General features: G+C 42.1%; 1 protein-coding gene across 3 annotated transcripts in view; it reads left to right on the forward strand.

The window, feature by feature from the left end:
- FGFR1 (fibroblast growth factor receptor 1) overlaps positions 1-12,487 on the forward strand; it is a 126,763-nt gene that overhangs the window by 57,344 nt on the left and 56,932 nt on the right. For 2 of the 3 annotated variants that reach the window (XM_077469936.1, XM_077469937.1), the window contains exon 3: positions 8,724-8,987. The exons of the other annotated variant lie outside the window; for it this stretch is intronic. In XM_077469936.1, the coding sequence (XP_077326062.1) occupies positions 8,724-8,987 (264 nt within the window). The remainder of the gene's footprint in view (positions 1-8,723; positions 8,988-12,487) is intronic. 3 annotated transcript variants of the gene reach the window in all.

A 12,487-nucleotide genomic window follows, 5' to 3' on the forward strand; every position in this document is an offset into this window, starting at 1 on the left:
GGTGCAGATCGAGAGGATGAGGAGGGTGCAGAAGAGTAAGGCTGAGCGAGCCACTCAACCAAGTCTGGTGCATCCTTTAAAGTAATTGAACGCACCTTCTGCAACTTCCCACTTTGGCTCAAGCCTGTTGCTCCTGCCCTACCCCTACCACCCCTGCGGAAGGGCCTGCCTCTTCCTCTGCATGTCATTTTTTAAATGACCCTGTGACAAAACTCTTAGTCCCTATACCGCTGAAGGACTGCTGCAGTATAGGTGAGCGGTCAGCAGTGGTGCACGTCAACCCTATCTATTGTGGACCGATAGCGGTCCTTACAGAACAGCAGACTGTACCGCACTCAAGCCTATGTACCGTAGCACCCTATACCAAGTTACCAGTCCTTATAAGAACTTTTGTGGACCAAGCAGGTTGTGTGTTAGTGATTAGCAGACTGTACGTCAGTCCCTATACCGCTGAAGGACTGCTGCAGTATAGGTGAGCGGTCAGCAGTGGTGCACGTCAACCCTATCTATTGTGGACCGATAGCGGTCCTTACAGAACAGCAGACTGTACCGCACTCAAGCCTATGTACCGTAGCACCCTATACCAAGTTACCAGTCCTTATAAGAACTTTTGTGGACCAAGCAGGTTGTGTATTAGTGTTTAGCAGACTGTACGTCAGTCCCTATACCGCTGAAGGACTGCTGCAGTATAGGTGAGCGGTCAGCAGTGGTGCACGTCAACCCTATCTATTGTGGACCGATAGCGGTCCTTACAGAACAGCAGACTGTACCGCACTCAAGCCTATGTACCGTAGCACCCTATACCAAGTTACCAGTCCTTATAAGAACTTTTGTGGACCAAGCAGGTTGTGTATTAGTGTTTAGCAGACTGTACGTCAGTCCCTATACCGCTGAAGGACTGCTGCAGTATAGGTGAGCGGTCAGCAGTGGTGCACGTCAACCCTATCTATTGTGGACCGATAGCGGTCCTTACAGAACAGCAGACTGTACCGCACTCAAGCCTATGTACCGTAGCACCCTATACCAAGTTACCAGTCCTTATAAGAACTTTTGTGGACCAAGCAGGTTGTGTATTAGTGTTTAGCAGACTGTACGTCAGTCCCTATACCGCTGAAGGACTGCTGCAGTATAGGGCAGCGGTCAGCAGTGGTGCACGTCAACCCTATCTATTGTGGACCGATAGCGGTCCTTACAGAACAGCAGACTGTACCGCACTCAAGCCTATGTACCGTAGCACCCTATACCAAGTTACCAGTCCTTATAAGAACTTTTGTGGAACAAGCAGGTTGTGTGTTAGTGATTAGCAGACTGTACGTCAGTCCCTATACCGCTGAAGGACTGCTGCAGTATAGGGCAGCGGTCAGCAGTGGTGCACGTCAACCCTATCTATTGTGGACCGATAGCGGTCCTTACAGAACAGCAGACTGTACCGCACTCAAGCCTATGTACCGTAGCACCCTATACCAAGTTACCAGTCCTTATAAGAACTTTTGTGGAACAAGCAGGTTGTGTGTTAGTGATTAGCAGACTGTACGTCAGTCCCTATACCGCTGAAGGACTGCTGCAGTATAGGGCAGCGGTCAGCAGTGGTGCACGTCAACCCTATCTATTGTGGACCGATAGCGGTCCTTACAGAACAGCAGACTGTACCGCACTCAAGCCTATGTACCGTAGCACCCTATACCAAGTTACCAGTCCTTATAAGAACTTTTGTGGAACAAGCAGGTTGTGTGTTAGTGATTAGCAGACTGTACGTCAGTCCCTATACCGCTGAAGGACTGCTGCAGTATAGGGCAGCGGTCAGCAGTGGTGCACGTCAACCCTATCTATTGTGGACCGATAGCGGTCCTTACAGAACAGCAGACTGTACCGCACTCAAGCCTATGTACCGTAGCACCCTATACCAAGTTACCAGTCCTTATAAGAACTTTTGTGGAACAAGCAGGTTGTGTGTTAGTGATTAGCAGACTGTACGTCAGTCCCTATACCGCTGAAGGACTGCTGCAGTATAGGGCAGCGGTCAGCAGTGGTGCACGTCAACCCTATCTATTGTGGACCGATAGCGGTCCTTACAGAACAGCAGACTGTACCGCACTCAAGCCTATGTACCGTAGCACCCTATACCAAGTTACCAGTCCTTATAAGAACTTTTGTGGAACAAGCAGGTTGTGTGTTAGTGATTAGCAGACTGTACGTCAGTCCCTATACCGCTGAAGGACTGCTGCAGTATAGGGCAGCGGTCAGCAGTGGTGCACGTCAACCCTATCTATTGTGGACCGATAGCGGTCCTTACAGAACAGCAGACTGTACCGCACTCAAGCCTATGTACCGTAGCACCCTATACCAAGTTACCAGTCCTTATAAGAACTTTTGTGGACCAAGCAGGTTGTGTGTTAGTGTTTAGCAGACTGTACGTCAGTCCCTATACCGCTGAAGGACTGCTGCAGTATAGGTGAGCGGTCAGCAGTGGTGCACGTCAACCCTATCTATTGTGGACCGATAGCGGTCCTTACAGAACAGCAGACTGTACCGCACTCAAGCCTATGTACCGTAGCACCCTATACCAAGTTACCAGTCCTTATAAGAACTTTTGTGGACCAAGCAGGTTGTGTATTAGTGTTTAGCAGACTGTACGTCAGTCCCTATACCGCTGAAGGACTGCTGCAGTATAGGTGAGCGGTCAGCAGTGGTGCACGTCAACCCTATCTATTGTGGACCGATAGCGGTCCTTACAGAACAGCAGACTGTACCGCACTCAAGCCTATGTACCGTAGCACCCTATACCAAGTTACCAGTCCTTATAAGAACTTTTGTGGACCAAGCAGGTTGTGTATTAGTGTTTAGCAGACTGTACGTCAGTCCATATACCGCTGAAGGACTGCTGCAGTATAGGTGAGCGGTCAGCAGTGGTGCACGTCAACCCTATCTATTGTGGACCGATAGCGGTCCTTACAGAACAGCAGACTGTACCGCACTCAAGCCTATGTACCGTAGCACCCTATACCAAGTTACCAGTCCTTATAAGAACTTTTGTGGACCAAGCAGGTTGTGTATTAGTGTTTAGCAGACTGTACGTCAGTCCCTATACCGCTGAAGGACTGCTGCAGTATAGGTGAGCGGTCAGCAGTGGTGCACGTCAACCCTATCTATTGTGGACCGATAGCGGTCCTTACAGAACAGCAGACTGTACCGCACTCAAGCCTATGTACCGTAGCACCCTATACCAAGTTACCAGTCCTTATAAGAACTTTTGTGGACCAAGCAGGTTGTGTATTAGTGTTTAGCAGACTGTACGTCAGTCCCTATACCGCTGAAGGACTGCTGCAGTATAGGGCAGCGGTCAGCAGTGGTGCACGTCAACCCTATCTATTGTGGACCGATAGCGGTCCTTACAGAACAGCAGACTGTACCGCACTCAAGCCTATGTACCGTAGCACCCTATACCAAGTTACCAGTCCTTATAAGAACTTTTGTGGAACAAGCAGGTTGTGTGTTAGTGATTAGCAGACTGTACGTCAGTCCCTATACCGCTGAAGGACTGCTGCAGTATAGGGCAGCGGTCAGCAGTGGTGCACGTCAACCCTATCTATTGTGGACCGATAGCGGTCCTTACAGAACAGCAGACTGTACCGCACTCAAGCCTATGTACCGTAGCACCCTATACCAAGTTACCAGTCCTTATAAGAACTTTTGTGGAACAAGCAGGTTGTGTGTTAGTGATTAGCAGACTGTACGTCAGTCCCTATACCGCTGAAGGACTGCTGCAGTATAGGGCAGCGGTCAGCAGTGGTGCACGTCAACCCTATCTATTGTGGACCGATAGCGGTCCTTACAGAACAGCAGACTGTACCGCACTCAAGCCTATGTACCGTAGCACCCTATACCAAGTTACCAGTCCTTATAAGAACTTTTGTGGAACAAGTGAGTTGTGAATGTTTAGCAGACTGCAGCAGAAGGGCAGCAGTCAAGTATAATATCCTTTCTATATTTGGAAGAAAGAATATTATACATGTACAAGCCTATTACTGTACCACTGATACCAGTCCTGAAAAGAACCTTTGTGGAACTAATAATAACAGCAAGTCTTTAAAATTACCCTCACTGCCTGACAACACTGCTTCCTTCCTGTCCCTATACAAATTGGCAAAAAAAGAGAACGATTAGTGGTTACTGGAACAGCTCTTTTGTGGACCTTGATAGTAACAGCTAATGATGATGATGATGATGATGATGATGAAAGACTAATCTGGCTGTCCCTGTAGCATACACCGTCCTTTCCCTTTCTCTAAACTAACAAAAGACACTCAGGCTGCTGCAAGAATCAGCAGCACAGCAAACCTATCAACACCTAACACCTATACCAGTCCTGAAAAGAACTTTTGTGTACCAAATAGCTAGTGGTTTATCTCTCCCTACTCCACACAGGAACCTGTCCCTATCTTAACAGAAGAAAGAATGTAAAATGGCCACCGGATCGGGTGTATTTATAGGTTAGGGGGAATGTACAAGTGTCCATGTGCTGTCATGTCTCAATTGGCTGTCCTGTATCACATGATAAACGTGTCACCAAAGGTTAAAGTTCTTGTATACATTAAACACGTAAGTCCGCCGCGGCGAACGACGGAAAAAGGCGTTCGAACGTGCGGACCGCGAATGTCGGAAATTCGCCGCGAAACGACCGCCGGGCGAACCGTTCGGCCATCACTAAACCCAAACCTAAAAGCTTTTACCATATGCTGTTTCTTGGAAGAGGTGTCTTCATTAATCTAAATTGGTACCCTCTGCCCTTTATCAGTGATAATGTATGATGCTGGCACCCTACAATACCTAGATTATCATGATATTACAGTTTAGCATGGTGTTCCATGGCTGTATAATCGGAATGCTAAAACTGATTGACACAGAATCGACACACCTTTTGGAGACTTTAATGGGCACACAAAAACCTTGGGTGAATTTTCTGGTTTAATTTGTGGGACACCTATTTATTATTTATTTATTATTTTTATTATACACTATTTAAAGCTCCAACAGTTTATGCAGCACTTTACAATGTGTGGGGGGGGGGGGGGGGGCGCATGAGCGAGCGCGTGCGCGCGCGCAACACAATTACAGTACAGTTCAATACAAAAGGTACAGGAGGGCCCTGCTCATAGAACTTACATTCTAAAGGGAGGGGGCGGTGGTATAAAAGGTAATGGCTGCATAGAATGATTTGATGGGGGGGTGTCTTGGGGACAGTAGTTAGGTGGATGTGGGACAGGCTTCCCTGAATACGTGAAATTTTCAGGGATCCCCCTAAAGGTGGACAGGGTAGGGGCTGATCGGACAGATTGGGGCAGGGAGTTCCAGAGGATGGGAGAGGCTCTGGAGAAGTCCTGAAGGTGAGCGTGAGAGGAGGTAACAAGGGAGCTAGAGAGCAGGAGGTCCTGGGAGGAGCGGCGGGAATGATTTTAAGCAATATCTGCAGATGAGGTTGGTGATGTAGATGAGGGCGATTGTTGTGGATGGCTTTGTATGTTATGGTTAGCATTTAGAATTTTACACGGTGGGGTAGGGGAAGCCAGTGAAGGGATTGGCAGAGAGGGGCGGCAGTCACGGATCTATTAGTGAGGTGTATTAGTCTAGCAGCAGCATTCATAATATACTACTATGAATAGACCTACTATGGATTTCTAATCCTAAAACTAGTACAAACCTGGACTGTTGGGAGGCATGTAAAGCCAAAACCTTCATAGAAAAAAAAAGTATCCTAATGTTGTATTTTTTTTTTTTTTAATCTAATTAGGTTTCTAGGATTTTCCATCAATCATTATCAAGCTAATATACTTCTAGAATGTATTGCTGCTGTGCTACTACAGTATTTGTTTAATGTCTATGCTCAGAAAAGCACAAGTCTCTATTTCCATTTATGACAAATTTCTTAAACTGATGTAAGATATCTATTTGGTTAATTTTAATTAAATGGCTCATTAAATATATTTTGAATTAAAATGCATAAGAGTACCAAGCCTCTGATACCAAGCCAAATGTAAAAAGGCTTAAAGTGGTTGTAAACCTCAGACATGAAATGTAAACAAAGCATAGCCTTCTATAGTGTGTACTTGTCTCAGTTAAGAGACAACACACTATAGGAGGATATGCTTTGTCATTTCTGTCTGCTGCTTTGTTCCTCTATCAGCATGAATCACTTCTGACAAGTTTTCCTGACGCCAAAAGAAAAATGGCGACAGGGGAGGGACCTCCCCAGCTAATTGACAGCCTCAACTCTGTTCCTGTGTGCTATGTGGAGAGGGATGTGTCCCTTCCCTCCAATCAGCTGTCTGAGCTCTCCTCACTGAGCTCTGCAGAGTGTAACGTCAGCTCTCCGTCCCCTTTTTCTGACATCTCAGACAAGCTTTAGAAATTCTGGGCTTTGAACAGATGTGAAGTCTGCAGATATACAGGTACAACTTATGTAGAAGGATTTCTTTCATTGCTGTGTATCAAACAAGGCCAGTCACTTCACTTCAATGGGTATATGTAAGGGTTTACAACCACAAGTGAAGTGATACAATGCATAGATTGCTTCCTATGGCCTTGTTCAGTAAACTTATACTGTGCGTCTCAGGAAGACCTCTGTACGCTGCAGGTCATAGGCAGCATTTGTCAGTTGATGTTTGCTTATATGTGCTTAATTGGCGAGGCCTTGCAAATATTATGCATTTTTTTTCTTCCTGTGTGTCTAAGTGTTTACATGGCTAGAGTGGCACTTCCCTTATCTTTGACATTGATAAGGAGAGGGCAAGAAAAAAAAAACTGTTTCCTTTTGTGGAGACTCAAACTGCAGGCAGGTCATGATGGTCATTTCCAACTAGTGAAAATAGCGGTTTTTTTTTTTTGCTTTCTTTTATCACTTGATCACTTTTATTAGAATCGTGTACAGCTACTAGGTATGTGCATGACCTTAAAGGAGTCCATGTACAAATGCCATTCAGTGATACCTGTAAGATTAAAAGAGAGTGGGAAAGGCTAGGGGAAAAGGGTACATTGTTTTTATTGAAGTTTCCAGGGGCTATACAATCACTTGCTTTGTTTTTGTTTTGTTTTTCTTGATCACTCCCTGTTCAAAGTTTAATTTTGAGTGATTGTTTACATTTTAATGTAAGTTGTTCTGAACTTGATAAAATTAAGTGTATGTTAAACCAAAACCTCTGTCAGTTTTTTTTTTTTTTTATTGCTGTTTGTCTAGTGCGAAAGATTATTATTTTTTTTTTTAATCTGATGACTATTAGTTCCAGTAGTGAAAGTGATGCAAAATTTCAAAATGTTGTTGTCACCAGACAGTAGGTGAGGGGTAATCTTCCAGTAGGGATATTCTGTTCAGTGATTTTTTTATTTTATTTTTTCCCTCTCCTTTGAAAATGTGTTTTTGTTGTGTCCCTGGGGCAGGAAACAAATCTAATGGGACACAGACAGGAAAAAAAAAAATAATTGACTGATCTTAATCATTACTTTTCCTCCTGGGGGAAAAAAAAAAAAAAAAAAGTGCATATATATATATATATATATATATATATATATATATATATTATGCAATATGCACTTTTTTTTTTTTTTTTTTTTTTTTTTTTTTTTGTGTTCCGATTAGATTTCTCATGCTGATGGGTGTGTTACATTTGCAGTTGTTTTTAATGTTTACATTGCTTTGCTACTATGTTAACTGGTTCTTGGATATTTTGTGCCATGGGCAATTGCTATGATAGACCGCTATGAATAATTTAATAAACACTAACCCTTTGAAGCTTGGCTTTCAACCTGTTCTTCACCCATGAAGCACCTGCATAGTTTAGTTTTATTTTTATTTTTTTCATTTCCTAAAAGCAGAAAGCCAGGATTTTTTATTTTAATTTTGATGTTTTAGAAGAATAGTCACAATGAAGGGATTATTATTGGGAGACCTACATCAACTGTTTTAAGGCCATTCTCTTTTAATCATGGGCCATTCTAGTCTAACCATGGATCTCAAGAAATCTTAAACTTCTGTTGTTAATCCAATATATTCAGACCGTGGCTAAGAGATCTCCACCAGAATTTTTTTTTATAGGTCAGAGATGCACCTACACATTCTAGTGTGCCCATTCTCCCTGATCCAGCATTTTTGTATAGTCCATGTACATACATGTTTAGTTCCTGGGCTAAAAATTCCCCATCTTATTTGCTAGGAGATAACTGTCTGAGATAGTGCAGACAGAGCACCTGGATCAGAATTGCATACAGAGCCATTCCTATGGCCATCTATAATGGCGGCTTTGGAAATTGAGGGTATGGAGGAAAATCTTTTCACAACTCTTTAGTTTTAACACCCTTAAAGCCCTTTCCCATCCAAAATGTACAGTATAGATCCCTTTTTAAGATCATTCCTAGTTGTGAATTGCAGTGCCTGGTAGAATATTCTTACAGCGGAGGTGGCCTATAACCAAGGACTTTAAATTTTCAGGTCATCTTTCATTAAATATTATTTGAAGGATAACCTGACTGTGGGTAATCAGAGACCTCTTAGACCTGGGGATTCATATTCTAACTATAAGATTGCATTCGTGCAATAAAAATATAATTCACTTTTCTTGTCCAATCCCAGCTAGTTACCATGAGCCACCTGTGCTCACCAGACTTAGAAATAAAGGCCTCCCCTATTTTTTTTTTTTTTTTTAATTCGGATTTATTTCTTTGTTCCCACTTAGTTGGCCAAGCAGCCAAACCAGAAATGGAATCGTATTTGGCTCACCCTGGAGACTCGCTAGTTTTACAGTGCAGGCTTCGAGAGGATGTTCAGAGCATCAGCTGGGTGAAAAACGGAGTTCAGCTTTTGGAGACTAACCGCACGCGCATAACAGGGGAAGCGATCCAGATTTTCAACGCAGGGCTGGAGGATTCTGCATTGTATGCCTGTGTCACTAGCGGCCCATCTGGATCTGATACCGTGTTGTTCAGAGTTAACATATCAGGTTTGTAGCTGCTGTTCACCTGATTGTGAAACCATACAATGCTGTTACTATTTGGAGGAAAAGCTTGTTTAAACCTAATGTTCCTTTACAGAAAGAGATCTGACAGAAACTACAGGTATATGCAATGGTCTTCAGAACTTTTGAAATTCCATTCCACACAATAATGGCTTTATATGAGATGGAAGATCTCTGGACTGTGCCCCTTATTCCAGTTCCAGATTCCTTCTAAAGGTCCCAGGCTAGCATTTCACCAGGGCTGCAGTATCTGCTGTCAAAGCTGTGGCTCATGGGTCAGACAAAACCTTCTATACATTTTTATGAAAAAATGTCATAGAAACATTAAACCGAAAAAAAAAATTGAAAATTGAAATTGAGTGTCTAATTATAAAAATAAACTGCTGCCGTTGCCTTTAGTGTGAACCGTATGTCAAAACGATTAGTAGATCCAAAGATACAGCCAACTGAAGTTCTAAACAGATCTCAACCTCACCTGCCTCCCCTCTTCTCCCCTCTTCTCTTCTCTTCTCCCCTCTTCTCTTCTCTTCTCCCCTCTTCTCTTCTCTTCTCCCCTCTTCTCTTCTCTTCTCCCCTCTTCTATTCTCTCTTCTCTTCTCCCCTCTTCTATTCTCTCTTCTCTTCTCCCCTCTTCTATTCTCTCTTCTCTTCTCCCCTCTTCTATTCTCTCTTCTCTTCTCCCCTCTTCTATTCTCTCTTCTCTTCTCCCCTCTTCTATTCTCTTTTCTCTTCTCCCCTCTTCTATTCTCTTTTCTCTTCTCCCCTCTTCTATTCTCTTTTCTCTTCTCCTCTTTTCTCTTCTCCCCTCTTCTATTCTCCCCTCTTCTCTTCTCTTTTTTTCCCTTCTCTTCTCTTTTTTTCCCTTCTCTTCTCCCCTCCCACCCACCACCCTTCTTTCGCTACCTTCTGGTTCGTGACCAGTAAGGGAGGCAGGAAGGGGTAGTGTTAAGCTTGAAATTTTACAGGTAAAGATGAGACTTGAATGTAATTGCAATTGACTATCTCTCTGGATCCCGGGATTGATGACTTACAATTTTCAATTCAGGTAAATGCTGCTTGTGCATTTTATCGTCACATGCTCAGGCTGACTTGACCAGGTTTGTGAAAGGTTGTGTTTTAATTAAATGAAAAGCAAGTTCCTGATCACTTTGACTGTTCAGTTATTTAGGCAAATGTTTTTCACATGATTAGATAATTTTAAAACCCAAGAAAACCTTTTATAAATTGCATCTAATCATTGCTTAGTGGAAGTGTCTGCTTTAGTTTTCTTCGGGCTTAAACAGATATTGCAAGTTGATGAATTTAACAGACCAAAAGGGAGCAAATAGTAACAGTTAATTGTTGGGGTTTATCTATATTTTAAAAAGAACTAATCATTGAAGCCGAGGATATGGTGGTAAGTAATGTACATCAAGCATCCTTTAATTTTGATTTGGTTCTTTGCTTTGCCGACAGGCAAGTTCACCTAAAACTGATGCTTAGTTGTGGTAGATGCCGGGCAGGCTGAATCCACATGCTTTAGTATATAGGTGTTTGTATGTGTAAATCAATGCTGTGTAATGAATTAGCACCTTTATAAAAGATGGACTTTATTTCCATCATTGGAGCCTGTAAGCACACAACGTTTGGTGCATAAAGCAATGCCACTATGGTAGAAGTTTTTGTTCTTCACTGAACTATTTCCTTGTTTTACTGTGACCGTGTTGTGGTGTGTTTTTTTTTTTTTTTTTTTTTTTTTTTTTTACAATATTGTGTCGGTTTAGTCGTGTAAAATGTAGTATGCTCAACAAGCATTCAAGGAAAAGCAGCCCCTTTTTCCTTTGCTGTATGTAGGCACTGGCCTACTCTAAATTTTATATCTAAAAAAAAAAAAAAAATTGTATTTATAGTTTTTTGGGGGGAGGGGGTTTATTGTAGCAAAAAGTAAAATATTGAATTTTTTTTTTCAAAATTGTTGCTTTTTATTTGTGTGTGTGTATATATATATATATACATACATACATACATACATACATACATACATACATACATACATACATACATACATACACCACCAATAGAAAGCACTATTTGTGGGGGGGGGGAAAGGACATCCGAGTACAACGTCACACGAGCAATTGTCACTTAAAGCATCTCAGTGCCGAATTGCAAAAAGTGCTCAGGTCAGGAAAGGGGTGAAATCTTCCAGGGCTGAAGTGGTTAATCCATGTCTATATACAAAGGCTACATTTTTATATAGTCATTTGGTCATGATTGGCTAAGTTGTATACTCCTCTGCATGGCATAAACTTAATTAGCCCCTGCTATGATTATACAGGCTTTTAATATTGTTTACATTAACAACATGAAAGACAGAAGTGCATAAACCTATTGGGATGCCCCTTATCCACTCAGCTTGTAATGAAATGCATATCATCTAACACTTTCCCAGTATTTATCTGGGAGGGCTCAGCAGGACACCATGCTGCTAGTTTGATCCCTCACCAGTTGATCAAAGAGGGGTAGCTAATTATGTTAAGCATAGTAGAAATCACAGATGATGTGAATGCCAGCTGACGCTGTAGCAGTATTTAGAAATGCCACCTCTTTAGCCTGCTGGTATCATGTAGAGGGTGTGAGTGTGAAAGGAACGTTGGAGACGTGTTGCTGAGATTTGTTTGTACTAGTTCTTCACAAGACATTTGGCCACAATTTTTTTTATTTATTTTAGGTGTCCTAATGTGTTCTTTGGTGTAATTATTTTTTTAATCTAGTTTTGTTTGCCATATCGGGACACAGTTTATCAAAATAACCGAGAAATGCCCAGCAGAAGTTACTTATTTTTCCCTTTTATAGAGTTGGGGCGAAGTTGAAGGATCAGACTGGTAATTTTCAACATAATTTAATTTCAGTTTATCCGATGAGGTCTGCTCTATAGAGCAATCTTTTACAGCCTTGCCCAAGTCCTTAGTACTCAGACCTGCCCATCTTTGAAAGTGGCTTGAGGTCTTTAGTGATAATGTAGTCTTTTTATGTAGTGATGGGAAGATTGACTTTCCTTTGAGAAAAGGGAGTGACTGAAGTTGAGATCTGACCATGACCTCAACCTGTATGCATAACTTCTAAGTGGTCACTTGCACTGTACCCATTACACTTGGCACATTCACAGTTTTAAGAATAGTGTGTTTTTTTTTTGTTTTTTTTTAACCATTTTCAGCCCGGGAGGATTTACCCCCTTCCAGGCCAGAGCATTTTTTGCGATCCAGCACTGTTGCTTTAGTTGACATCGTTTTTTTTTGTTTGTTTTTTCCCCCCACAAATGGAGGTTTCTTTTGGTGGTATCTGATCACCTCTTTTTATTTTTGTGCTATAAACAAAGTGTAACAATTTTGGAAAAAAAAAAGCTATATTTTTTAACTTTTTGCTATAATATCCCAAAAAAACTAATTTCTTCCTCAGTTTAGGCCAATATGTATTCTTCTACATATTTTTTGGTAAAAAAAAAA

The sequence above is a fragment of the Lithobates pipiens genome, unplaced genomic scaffold (assembly GCF_037356315.1).
Source record: "Lithobates pipiens isolate NorthernLeopardFrog02 unplaced genomic scaffold, aLitPip1_a1.2 Scaffold_8, whole genome shotgun sequence".
In the NCBI taxonomy this organism is placed as follows: Eukaryota; Metazoa; Chordata; class Amphibia; order Anura; family Ranidae; genus Lithobates; species Lithobates pipiens.